This window comes from Pyrgilauda ruficollis, unplaced genomic scaffold (genome assembly GCF_017590135.1).
Source record: "Pyrgilauda ruficollis isolate IOZ18807 unplaced genomic scaffold, ASM1759013v1 scaffold337, whole genome shotgun sequence".
NCBI lineage: Eukaryota > Metazoa > Chordata > Aves > Passeriformes > Passeridae > Pyrgilauda > Pyrgilauda ruficollis.
This window is the reverse complement of record NW_024524789.1, coordinates 32,261-45,711: the sequence shown is the minus strand read 5'-3', so window position 1 is coordinate 45,711 and position 13,451 is coordinate 32,261. Positions and strand designations below refer to the sequence as shown.

The window sequence follows — 13,451 nt, the reverse complement described above, 5'->3', positions numbered from 1 at the left end:
GTGGGGGGGGAAGGTAATTAGAATGGAAAAAAAGGGGAATATGTGGTAGTTTGTGGATGAAAGGGATTCCTTGAGGGGTTCCCCACCTTGACCTTGCGTGGGTGTTCCTGGCTCATGCTGATGACACTCCCATAGACCTCCAGATTGACAGTCTTGGTGAAGGACACAGCACGGCTGCCGCGGTGGTTGTTTTCCACGGTGACATTGAAGGGGACCAGATTGGGCTTGGGGGTGCAGAGTGCAGCAAACTGGTAGATGCAGGAGCCTTGGAAGTCAAATCTCACCCCGTCAAAGGTGGTGTAGTGCGGGTCACCCGTCCCGATGCAGGTGTAGTGCTTGTTGGGCGTACAGCTGGCGATGCCATTAACCATGACACACTTCTCATGGGATCTACATCCCCCTGGCTTACAAGTCACTGTGCCTGAACCCTCACACCGGCACCGCTTCTTGCAGCTTCCATCTTCCCAAAATTCCTCATGGAGCTTGTAGGAGTGATTGTTGTGGAAACAAGCAGAGATGGTGGTGCTGGGGTTGTTGGTTGCCTTGATGCCTACAAGGGATTTAAGAGTCTGTCAGGCGTCATACAGGGACATTCCTCAGGAAAGCCCCAGTGGAATTCCATGTGTTGTGGACACCTGAAGTCAAATCAGGAGGGCTTAGAAGTATTTTAGAGAGAACCAACCAATGCAAGTCTTCCCTGTAATGGAGGTGTTGATTACACTGACGCCTAAACCAGAGTTCAAGATACACCCCACAGGGACAACCCTCAGGAAGAATCTTAGCACAATTCCTTGGGTTTTGGGCAGCTGCAGTGAGATCAGGTGGATTTTGGGGTCATTTCTTCCCCATTGGTTTTGTTCATGCCTGTAAGGGTTATGGAGTCAATGAGACACCAAGTAGGGATGGCCTTCAGGAAAATGCTGGTATAATTCTATGTGTTATGGACACCTGGGGTCAGATTAGGTGGATAGGTGGATTTTGGGATGTTTTGGGGTAAAAGGACACATTGATTGTGTTGATGTCTACAACCGTTGCTCTAGGCTAATACCCACAGCTGAGTTCTCACATGTATCCTCTTCTCCCTTCTCCAAGATCCTCACAGACCCCCACATGAACTCACCACACCCCTCCATGCCCTGTGCAGTCTCCTGGTCTCCACAATCTTCCTGGCATGAAGGATCTCTCCAGCTTTCTGCCCAGTCCTCACCACCTTCACCAGGCATGCCATTGGGAACCACGGCTTCATCATCTGTATCCTCATTGAAGTTGCCGCAGAGACCACAGCTGGCCCCAAAATAGCTGCTGGGCACTGCCACCATGATAACCTGGTCCTCATCATAGGTCACCTGCAGCCCAAAATCCGTCTGGAGTATGGTACGACCCTCATTTTGGAAAATCTGGACTTTTCCCTCTTCCAGGATGGCTGGAAGGTTGGTGGGTTTGTTGTTAACCTTGTGGGGCGGAAAAATGAGGAGGGTTAAACCTCAGCAGGTGGTTCCCAACCCCACAAAAAGCACATACGTACAGAGGGAGAAATTATTTTATAAATAATCAATTTTCATTATAAATCAGAATTTTTGCATACTTCACAGAGATTCATACCAAGAAAAGCTCAAGCTCCAAATCTCTAAATTATTTTCTACATCTTCTGAGTTAATCTTGTTTGTATGGAGACCAGGATTGGCAAAAACCACATTCCACCTGGAAAATTGATTTGGAATGGAAAAAATTCCCCAAATTCTACAGGTGTATGGTTCTGCTTATTTTCTAAGGTGAACATCAATATTTCAATGATTTATCCTCTCACACTTTTTTGGATGTTTTTCCTATTTTTTTTTTTTTTTGAAGGTCAAACTCACCCAGAAATTTTAATCCACTTGGAACAAATGGTTTTATTGGAATGATGGGTCTGAAACTCACCTGGACGGCCTTGTCCTCACCGGCATGGATGGAGACATTGTAGGCGTAGACGTAGACATTGGCCAATGGTTTCTTGGAGTGATCGCGGCTCCGCTGCTCCTCCACAGTGAAGGGCTCCAGGGTGGGGTCAGCCCCACAGTACCTGGCCAGGGTGTACCTGCAGCCACCACGGGGGGACACGGAGGCCCCATCAAAGGTGTGGTACTGCAGGGATGGGGAGCCTGTGCAGGTGCCCAGGTAGTCGTGGCGGCAGGTGGGCGTGCCCTTGTCCAGGTGACAGCTCTCCTTAGCATGGCACTGCACCTGCCGGCAGGGATCTGTGGATTTATTAGTGACAGAGGATTAAATTCTATTAATTGATTGTATTATTGATATGTCTAAGTATATATTTGTTTTATATTTTGCGTGTTTTTATACCTGATTTGTAATTACACATAAGTTTTTCTATATTATTTATAAATATCTATATATTAGGTCTATGTTTAGATATGAATTATTTATCCATATAATGTTTATGTATTTCCATCATACAGAATTATTAAAAATATAACAAATGTATCTGATTCTAAGTAATGTATAAATATAAATTTGTCACAGACATGTTCTCTCATATATATATTGTATTTATCTCTAGACTTTGATATTTATTATTTATTGTATATTTCTATTTTATAGATAGGGATTTTTATGTATTATTTATGTATTTCTCCATTGATTCTTATTCATTTATTTAGTATACTACATTTAGGTTTTTTACTATTACTTCTATATATTTGTGTATTAGTATTTTTTATAAACATTGCTATTATAATATTATATATTATCATGTAATGCTATATATTATTATAATACAATAATATTATTATATAATGCTATTATTTTTATTACTAGATGTTTGTCATTTGCATGATTACATATAATTAAATATAAGTATCTGTTATTGATGTCTATATAATTCTGTATCTTTTATTGATATCAAAGTCCACCTCCACTCACCACTGTCGCAAGCTCCCTCTGCTCCATAGCGCTTCCCCTGTCCCATCCCGACGTTCCATACCCCAAATGCCACTCTCTCATGCTCCACACGATGGATTCCAAATCCGCTTCCCAAATTTATCCCAACCCATGAATATTCTGACCCAGCGATCTGCTCCCAAGCCACATTCCCTAATGGCCTCTTGTTCAGCAGTATTCCAGAAGTTTCTGCTGTCTTGGCCACTAGGAGGATGCGGTTGTCGTATCCCTCCAGTGCAACAATGCTGTAGGAGTTGCAGTAACTGGTTATGTCCGGGATGCTGACAAAAAAGGGCTCAAAGGTCACTGCACCACTGTTCTCGCCACTGCCCAACAGAAAAATCTGGACACCAGCTTCAGAAGTGAGAAACAAGCCCTGCGGGGATTGGGTGCCATAGAGCAGTGAGTGGTTGGGATTTATCTCTCGTGTGGTCCTGGTGACTTCACCATGACCCGTGACACGCGTTGGTTGGGCAGCAGTGATGTAGATGAGGTTGGATTGTCCCTGGAACGGCACTGGTGGCACAAGGAAGGATTTTCCCCACTGGGTGATAGGATGGAGCTGTTCCACCACATGATCACAGCGGCTCAACCTGCCCACACAGGTGTGACCGCTGAAGACAGCCACCGGTCTCTCTGCCACCACCCGTGTTCCAGAAAGATCTGCCGTGCTCTGGATCTGTGCTGCTTGGAATGGCTCCAGTGGGATGGTAAGGGTGGAGCCGCGTCGATGCAGCCGCCCACGGAAGGTGATATCAGCATTGAGGTGAATGTTGACTGTGGTGGGTTGATCCCAAGCAGCCACCACAAACTGGGCATTGCGGGTGGGGCCAGGATTGGGGGTGACCACGTGGTATTCCTTCCCCCACCTGTGGACCGGAATAATGACGGCGGAGTCAGCTGCTGTGGGTTTGTCGTTCACCATCACTGCAGTGACAGCAGCAGTGGTCTTCACCACCACAGCGTTTTCAAAAATTTGGCTTCCCACCATCTCAGCTTGGGGTGGGATCTTCACCAGGACTGGTTGGCTGGCAGCTGCCTGCACTGTCATCCGTAATCCAGGTCTCTTCATTGAGATGGTGGCAGTGGTGGATGGGGAGGGGCCAGTGAGGAGGAGGAGACGGAAGTCACTGCGAAGGGTGCGCTGGTTACCATTCTGCAGGAAGGCCACCAGGAATTCGTCACCCAGGTGAGTTGGTGACATCTCAGAGGTGATGCTGGGAGCATGAAGGAGAGCTGGGGGAGGAAGAAGAGGGGTGGGTAATCTGATAGATTATTGATTTGATGGATTATTAAATTGATGGCTTACAGATTTGATGGAGAGAGATTTGATTGGTTAGATGGATAATTAGTTTGATGGACAGTTGATTTCATGGATCACTGATTGCTGGATTATTGATTTGGTGGGCTACAGATTTGATAACTTGATCAATTTGGTAAATTATTGATTAATGCATTATTAATTTAATGGGTTAATGATTAGATAAATTATTGGTTTGATGGACTTTCAATCTGATAGACCTATGATTTCATTTGCTGGACCATTGATTTGATGAAATATTGACTGATGAAACATTGATTTAATGGATTTTTGGGCCAATTGACTTTTGAGTCAATGGATTAATAAACGGATGGACTTTTTATTGGGCAGACTGTTGATTTGATGAAGTGCTAATTTCATGGGTCATTGGTTTTAGTTTGACAGTTTATTGAGTTTATGGACTATGGATTTGATGGGATATTGTTTTTGAGAAAAAATTTAAATTAACCTTGATCTGACGGATTATAGCTTTAATGGATTACAGATTTGATGGATTTGATTGATATTATGAACTATTAATTTGTTAGATCACTGATTTAATGGAGTGGCAATTTGATCACTGATTTGATTAATTTTTCATACACTCATTCTCCAGTTAGGGGAGTAAACTCTGAAAAAATATTTAATTAATTAGTTTAATCTGTTGGATCATCATTCACAGGAACAAACAGTTTGAACAATCATGAATTGAGATGAAATCCCAATTAATTCTCTGGGAAAAAGATGGAGCTTTTGTGCTGGGGAATCCTTCTTCTGGGCTGGATAACCCTTATTTTGAGGAAATTCATTATTTCAGGGGAATTTTATAGCTTTTGGGGCATCTCCCCAACCTGTTTCAACTTACCCCAGAACATAATATTCCAGAACCATCTCAGCACATCTGCTTTTCCCAAGCTGTGATCCATGATGCTCTGGGTGGAAAAGGTGAAAAAACAGTCAAATTCTCATATTTTTTGAAATTTAACTGGAATTGTCCCAAAATTCACCATTTCTTGATATAAAACTCATACAAATCCCCAAAATCTGTGTATTTCAGCCTTGCACTCATCCCAAAAAACAGTGTTGTACTGAATTTGTCCCCAAAATCTGTTCTTCTCATTCAAGCTATCCTCAAATTCACTACTTAAATTGCATTTACTCAAAAATGTGAATTTTATTCCACCTGGTACAAAAATTGGCTTTTGGGGGGGCATTTCCATATGTCTTCCCCACCATCCCAGGTACCTTTGAATGTCTTTTCCCTTTTCCTCTTTTTTTCTTTCCCCTTTACCTCCTTTTTCCTTTTTCATATTCCTATTATTTTATAACTTTATTTTTCCCTTATTTTCTCCATTCTTTCTTTTGCTTCATTTTTCCATTTTCTCCTCTTTCCCCCAAGTCTCATTTTTCTATCCAAATCCCCTTTTGGCTTTTCCATTTCTTTATCTTTTTTCCTTTTTCTATCCCTTTCCCCCTTTTTTACTCCTTTCCTCCACTTTTTAAATTTCCTTACCCTTTTATCCTTTCCTCTCCCTTTTCCCTTATTTCCCTCCACTTCCTTCATTTTCCTTTTCTTCTCCCTTCCTTGTTCCCTTTTCCTACCTCTTTTTCTCTTGCCTCACTCTTTTCCCTTTTTTCCTGCTTATTCCCCCTTTCCCATATTTTCCCCTACTTTCCTGTCTTCTTTCCCTGGTTTTCCTTTCCTCCCATTTTTCCCTTTTCTATCTTTTTTCCCTTTTTCCCCTTATCCCACTCTTCTCCCTTTTTTGTTTCTTTTCCTCTCATCTTTCCCCAATTACCCTTTCCTCCCTCTTTTTCGTTTTCTCCTCCTTTTTCCTTTTTCTTCTCTCTTCTTCATTTCCTTCCTTTTCCCTCTCTCTTGTTCCCTTCCAAACCACTATCCTGCCCTTTTCTTCCCCAAATTCCTTCATAAATCTTCCAACCCCACTACTCCCAGGACCAGACCCGGGGCTGGGGTTGTAAGGTAAGGGAGGGTGGAGGTGAGGAAAGGGGGGAACTTGAGGAATCTTCAGATGGATTTTCCCACTCCAGGGAAAATCTTTCCTGCCAAAAAAATAATCATAGTTATTAGATCTACATTTGCCCTTACCTGCTTTCAGCCCTGTTTGATCCCCAGCTTAGCTCTGTATCCCCAAAGAGCTCCGTTTTATCCCCAAATCTGTGAAGAAAACACAATCCCAGGACAGCAGATCTGGCTCCTCCCTCAATTATTTTTTAATTTTGGCAGAAAAAGAGGAAAGAAAATGACTAATCCAGGCACTCTCAGGGGACCACCCCACCCAATGACGTGAGATAATTTTTGGCCAGAAAAGGTGAAAACAGAGAGAAAAACAGGGGGTTTTTGTTAAAACTGATGACAAAATTTGGCATTACCAGATATCAAGGGTTTTTTTTTCCCAAAGTGGTTTAAATTATTCCACAATGACAAGGAGGTGATGGAGCAAAAAAAAAAAAAGTATTTTTTTGAGAATAGATGGCATGATTTGGGTTAAAAAAAGAGGGGAAAAGGAAAAAAAGGGAAGGGGAGGAAGGGATGGATTAAAAAAAAAAAAAAAAAGCATCTTGTGGATTGAGGAATTGATGGGATCACTAGGCCTAGGCCCATGGCATGAGGTGCACCAAGGGGAAGTGCCAGGTCCTGCCCTTGGGTCACAAGAACTTCTGCAGTTCCAGGCTGGGGCACAGTGGTTGGGAAGCTGCTTGTTACGAAAGGCCCTGGGGGTGCTCATGGCAGCAGCAAAACCTGAGCCAGGTGCGCAGGTGGCCAAGAAGGCCAATGGCCCCCGGGTTGTGCCAGTTCAGGTGTGGCAGCAGGAGCAGGGCAGTGACTGTCCCCTGTGCTGGGCACTGCTGAGGCCACACCTCAAATCCTGGGGACAGTTTTGGGTCTTTCATGGCAAAAAAGACATTGAGGGGCTGGAGGATGTCCAGAGAAGGGAACAGAGCTGGGGAAGGGTCTGGAGAATCGGGAGCAGCTGAGAGAGCTTAGTGGGGCTCAGCCTGGGGAAAAGGAAACTTGGGGTGACTTTATCACTTTCTACAATTACCTGGAAGAGAGGTTGTTGCCAGGTGGAAGTGAATCTTTTCTTCCGGGCAACAAGCAGCAGGACAAAAGGAAATGGTCTCAACCTGTGCCAGGGGAGGTGCCGGCTGGACACCCGGAGGAATTTCTTCACAGAAAGGGTGATTGGACATTGGAATGGTCTGCTCAGGGAGGTGGTGTAATCACATCCCTGGAGTGTTGAAGAAACATCTGGACATGGCACTCAGTGCCATGGTCTGCTTGGCATGGGGTGTTCAGTCAAAGGTTGGATTTGAGGATCTTGGAGCTCTGTTCCAGCCTTAATGATCCCATGGTTCTGTGAGTAGAAGTCAAGGGTGGGGAGGAGTAAAGTTGTGTCTTGTATGTTTTGTGTGTCTTGTGATGTCCAAGTGTATTGTAGGTGCAGCATTTTGGGGTGTGTGCCAAGCTGTTTGTTGTGGGTTGTGTCTCCTGTGTACATGGCTGTTACCTGACTTCATATTGTGCAAGATCCCAGAAATTACCACCCCCACCCAAAAAGGCAAAATTGGATGAATTCTGTCACATTTCACCCCAAAACCCCTCAGATCCCCTGCAACTGTGGGAACAGTGAGGTTGATGGTGATGTAAGTGTGATGACATCACCATGGGTGCCACAACAATGACAAGGGCAAGGACACTGCAATGTCTTAGCTGAAATTTTATTGCTCTGCTAGAAGTTGGCATGATCTTGACTTGCACAGTGACTTCATCAGTGATAACAGTGGCAGTGGCGATGTCCCTCTGCCCCACTCCCCTCAATTCACCTAGAGGAGATATCAACAGCCCAAGAAAAAGAGCCACTTTCCACCCAAATCCCCAGTACCACCCAAAAATATTCCCCTCAGAAATCCAAATTTTCCTCAACAATTATCCCATAAAATTCCCACCTTTCCCCAAAAACTTCCAATTGTTCCCCAAATGCCCAATTTTCTCCAGTTCCTAATGCCCCTAAATTCTCAATATTCCAACCAAGATTCCCATGGTTCCCCCCCAGATTCCTAATTTTCCCCAACAAATCCTGTCTCCCCCTAAATTTACAGTGGTCTTCCCACAGTCACAAATTATTGCCCCAAATCCCCACTTTTCCCCCCTCATTCCTGAATTTACTCCCCAAATTCCCACTTTTCCTCAAAATTCCCAATTTTCTCCTCCAACTTACAACCAGCAGTTGTTGTCCAGCTGGAGAAGATCCACACCTGTCACCTGGAAGTCATCCACCCTAAAGACCCAGCGTCCCGGGACCTTGACGTTGGAGGTGGTGGTGATGTTGATGATGGCATCAGTTTGGGATCCAGGAATGTTGTAGAAGTTGGTGTCATCACCGCTATTGAATCCCGCCTGGAAAATTGTGAGGGGAATCTAGGAGCGCTGACCCCCCAGAGGGGTAGTGGGCCCCTAACATTATTTTAGGATGCGAACATAGTTGGTGTCACCCAGAAATTATATGAACCAATCCATGGCCATCACTATCATGATCAATTCCAGAAGAAGAGTGGACAACCTCCTGTCTTCACCATCATCATCATCATCATCACCACCACTATCACCATTATCATCATCATCACTATCATCATTATCACCTCCAATACTTGGACTGGGCCAATCCCTGACCTTCACCATCATCATCCTCTGAATATGGAGTAGGACAACCTCCTTCTCCTCCTCCACCCTCCCCACTTACATGTGCAGGGGTCCCCCCAAGCCCTGTTTCAGCGTCCCCATCACTCGCTGCCCCTGTGGTCCACTGGATGTCCCCATAGTTGAGGATGATGTAGAACATCTTGGAGTCAGTGGTCAGCACAGCCTGGAAGGTGTTGCCCTATGGAGAAAGGCCACAGAAGTCAAGATGAGTCATGAAGGTCAGGGATGGGTTCTGGATGTCAAAGATAGGTCGGTTAGCAAGGCCACCAAATGGGTCAACAAGAGCCAATGAGTCACCTTCACACCCCCAGGACTATGGGCCTCACCTTTTCAGAGGTGGAGCCATAGTAGGCCACATGGTCCCAGGTGGCTACCAAGGCCCAGGTGGCAGTGAAGGGGCTTTTGGGGAAGTACTGGGTTATGTGCTGGCTGATGTGCTCCAGCAGCACTGGATCGGTGGTCTGGCGGTAGAAGATGTCCCCACCCAGCACGTTGTCCACATCTGCCCAGAAGGGAGTCACAAAAGGGCGCCCATCCGCCAGAGGGAAGGGGTCAGGGGTGTACTGTCTGACGGGCTCGTCAAAGGAGATCACCCCATTGTTGTTCACCTGGAGGTGACACCAGGAGCAGGTGGGAGCAACACCTTGACTTGGGTTGTGGGTTCTTCAAGATGGACCCTACAAGCATGCCAAGAACCACCACCCATAGGGACCCCCAACACCTATCAACACCCCAAGATCCATCACCCACAGGACTCCCCCAAGACCCACCAACCATAGGAACCCTCACGCACAGGACCCCCCAGCATTCAAAGTACCCATCCAGATCCATCACCCTCCCAGACACACCACCCAGCGGACTCCACCCCCCATCAAATCAGATCCACAGAGCTCCCTAATGGCAACCACCCCCAGGACCCTCCCAAGGCCCACCACCCAGAGGACCCCACAACACCCACCAATCACCCTGAGACCCACCCATAAAGGACCCTCACAAAATCCGCCACCCATGTGATCCCACAATGCCCACCAACACACCCCAAGACCCATGCCATGGGGGACCACCCAAAACCAACCAACTGCCCCAAGACACCCAGCCATGAAGGACCACACCATCACCCAGCAACCTCAGAACTTCCCAAGCCCCTCCAACCCTGCCCAATACCACCAGACCCCTCAAGATCCCCCACCCATCTGATGTTTCAGTGTTCAGTGTCAAAGGACAAAACCCACTATGAATTCAAGAAGGGTTGATTTTGGGGACACACACACACACACACACACACACACACACACACTCACACTCACCCACACACCAGTGAAAAAATAAGTAGAAATGGAGGCGAAATTCAGAAAAACTGAGGAAATTGCAAAAAAAAAAAAATAGAATTTGGGGTGACCTACAAACACAGTTTGGTAGGTTTTGCCATAGAAGGTGAAGGGAATGGAGAGGGTGATCGCCTCGGATGTCCCATCATCGAGTTTGGGGTTGGTTTTATCCCCCTGGTGCAGTCCATAGGGATAGAGCAGGGATCCTGTGGGAAAATCAGGATTTGGGAACTGCCCCCAAATTCCCACCCAATTACATGGATTTTGGAGTGTAACCCACCAAATTTGGTGTTCCTATAGTCTTGGTTACCTAGAAATGGATGTCTCTTCTCCTGGGTTTTCATGGTGAAACTGGGGTGAAAGGGAATGACCCCAGTGGAATTACATGGGGAACACACAGATTTTGGGAGAAGAGAGGGAAAATAGTATAATGTGGTTGGGAGAAAGTCTAATTTAGGTGAAAATAATGGTTTTTTAGGGCAAAGCCCCCAAAATTTACCTTTTTCCAATGAGGTTTTGGTGTCCACCATGGAACCTGGAGAAGAAATGGGAGGGAAAATGAGTTGATCAATCATTTTTCCAGCAGGGATGAAAATGACAACACTTTTCAGAAACAAATATTTACCTAAAATGAGGAGGAAGAAAACACTAGAGGGTGGCATCCTCAACCCTAAAATAGCTGTTAAAAAACCTGGAAAACTTAAAAAAACTACAAATACATCCAAACAAGCAAACCAACAACCCTCCCCAAAAGAGATGATGCAGTAAAATGATGTTCCAGAGGCAAAAAATGTTCTCATTAAAACACCAAACACAAATTTTGTCCAGGAATTTTGTGTGGAGGGCTTTGTGTATGTGTGGTATTTTAACAACTTTTGAAAAGAATTGAAGTATTTGAAAAGTTGGCTTTTTTATTTAATTATAGTATATTTTTAAGTAGTAATTTAATTTCATTCAGGATATTTTAAAATTGTATTTAATTTTTAGATTTTAATTTACTGTGATTCAATTTTAATAAAAGATTTTATATAAGTGAACATTATTTAATTTAATGTCAATTTTTAATTCTAAATGCATTGCCTTTTTATTTAATGGAGTACTTAGGTGAATGCTATTTTCATTTATCTTCTATTTATTTGATTTTTATTTAATTTTTATTTAATTGAATCTTCAGTTTTTGCCATTTGTGTGAAGGAAGAAATCTTTCCCCTTCTATGCCCAAATTCAGGATTTTTTTGCCTTTTTTTCTGAATAAAATGAGGATTATTTAAATTTCTTCATGCATTTTTAAAGTGATTTAAAGGCACAAATCTTCCTTAAATGCATAAAAAACCAGGACTTTAAAGAGACAATATTCCAATGAATGACCAAAATCCCACCAGGATTAAATTACCTCACCTGGATTTCAATGAAGTGAAGAACTGCAGCCTGAAGATGAGCTCAAACACTCTCAAATGCTGGCTTTCACCTCGTCCTGCTCTTTTTTTTTTTTTTTAATCAAAACAAAAAAAATACTGAATGTGTAATTTGCCAACTTTCCACCCATCCAGTCTCTCTGAGCTCTCCCAGGATTCTTTAAAAAGGGAAATTTAATCACATGTTGAGAATTTTATCACGTGTTGGGGATCTGGGGCTCCTCCAGATGTATATTTTTAAAGAGAGATAAGACTTCTATGAATAATTTAGGGTTCTGGAGACACCTCTGGATCCCTCCTCACCCTACTCACCCTATGTGAAGTTTTGCCCCTTTCCAAGCTTTCAATTTTCATCCTGTGATTTTTATTTTTTTTTTAACAAAAAAGTCCTTTTAAAAATAACTTTTAATTCTAGATTTTTTTTTTTTTTTTTTAATCATGAGCAGGAAAATAGATTATCCCTTTGGGATAATATTTGTGATTTTGAGGACTCTTTTTTGTTATTGTGAGGCTAAGAAAAATCTTTATCATGTACTTTGGCCTATATTTCCTGGAAGAAAGAAAAAGTCCTTATATGAAGGAATTCTACTTTTTGGAGGGGAAAAAAACCCCCTTTTTTAATGACCAAAAACCCCATTTTTAAATGACCAAAATTTTTAGTGTGGTTTCTTTTTTTCTTCTAAAAAGAAGTCAGTATCTTTGTTTTTAGGGATTTTTTAAGGGAAAAAAACCTTTTATTCTCTTTATTTTAAGGAAAAAAAAAATCTTCTTCCTTATTTACCTGGCAATTTAAAAGTATATTTGTGGTAAAATTCTTTATTACCACTCTCCTTTTCTGTTTTTCTTATTTTTCTAAAGAAAAACCCCTTCATCTGCTTGTACTTTGAGAAACCTCATTTCCCCCATTCCGGATGGGTTTTTTCAAGCTCTTTAAAGTTGTTTGTATTTTTTGGGTTTTTTTTGTCCAGGAGCTGGGCTTGAACTTCTCCAGAACCCTCAGCTGGGACTTCTCTCATTAATTTTGAAAAAAAACCAGACAGATTTGGGTTTGTTTCCCTGGAGACAGTGAGGAGGGCAAGGATTCTGAAGAATTCACTGGATTTTTGGAGGATAGTCAGCTGGGGTGTCCCTGTGCATTCCCCTCACCCACACCTCTTGTAGGACCCCATCAGTGGCAAGATCCACCCTCCCACTTCCAAATTCTCCAGAATTCTGGGGTCAGTTTCTCTACCCACCCTCCTCCAGCCGGGTGTGATGAGTTTGTGATGAACTGGTCAGAGTTTAATGCTTGCTCCAAGTCCCCAGCCTCACCCAGTCCTTGCCCTGCAAATGTCCCCAGGACAGTTTTGCAAGGAATAAAATCCTGTGCGATTTTGCTGGAGAGAGCCAACAACATTGGTAAAACTCTGCCAGGTCCTTGCAGAGAGAGGCAGCAGAATTCCAAGGAAAGGTTAATGCTGGCAGTCAGTTGGTGTCACTGCTTTCAGTGTCTGGTGACAAGTGATGTGAAAACCAGACAGTGTGGAATTTCTTCCTCTTTGTATCTTAGTGCATCATGGAGAGGTTGGTTTGGTTTGGGGCTGGTTTATTCTGCTTTCCTTCCTGATTTAGGACTTTATCACAACACACGGCTTTTATGTGCACTGCTAACGCAGGGAGGAACTGCAAAATTGTGCTTGCTAGGAACCTTGCTAGATGCTGGTTTTAAAGCTTATTTGCATTAGTATCATCTTCTCTGGGAACATGAA

General features: G+C 43.6%; 2 protein-coding genes across 5 annotated transcripts in view; both read right to left on the bottom strand.

Annotated features, from left to right (window-relative positions):
* LOC121357462 (IgGFc-binding protein-like) overlaps positions 1–6,449 on the bottom strand; it is a 12,872-nt gene extending 6,423 nt beyond the window's left edge. For all 3 annotated transcript variants that reach the window (XM_041474734.1, XM_041474735.1, XM_041474733.1), the window contains exons 1-6: positions 6,345–6,449; positions 5,100–5,166; positions 2,917–4,170; positions 1,921–2,237; positions 1,121–1,451; positions 87–550 (exon numbers count right to left, since the gene is read on the bottom strand). In XM_041474734.1, the coding sequence (XP_041330668.1) occupies positions 87–550; positions 1,121–1,451; positions 1,921–2,237; positions 2,917–4,170; positions 5,100–5,160 (2,427 nt within the window). In that variant the 5' untranslated portion in view covers positions 5,161–5,166; positions 6,345–6,449. The remainder of the gene's footprint in view (positions 1–86; positions 551–1,120; positions 1,452–1,920; positions 2,238–2,916; positions 4,171–5,099; positions 5,167–6,344) is intronic.
* A 1,526-nt stretch (positions 6,450–7,975) lies between these two features.
* LOC121357463 (sushi, nidogen and EGF-like domain-containing protein 1) lies at positions 7,976–11,756 on the bottom strand. Of its 2 annotated transcripts, XM_041474736.1 has the most exons (8): positions 11,687–11,756; positions 10,914–10,979; positions 10,788–10,823; positions 10,364–10,494; positions 9,287–9,568; positions 9,001–9,138; positions 8,479–8,657; positions 7,976–8,083 (listed from the first exon to the last, which is right to left on the bottom strand). In XM_041474736.1, exons 2-8 carry the CDS (start codon positions 10,948–10,950, stop codon positions 8,080–8,082), a joined length of 807 nt encoding a protein of 268 aa, XP_041330670.1. In that variant the 5' UTR covers positions 10,951–10,979; positions 11,687–11,756; the 3' UTR covers positions 7,976–8,079. The 2 variants fall into 2 exon arrangements, with proteins under 2 accessions (XP_041330670.1, XP_041330671.1); XM_041474737.1 differs by lacking the exon at positions 7,976–8,083 and having other exon boundaries at positions 8,473–8,657; positions 10,914–10,967; positions 11,687–11,748.
* Between the last annotated feature and the right edge of the window lie 1,695 nt (positions 11,757–13,451).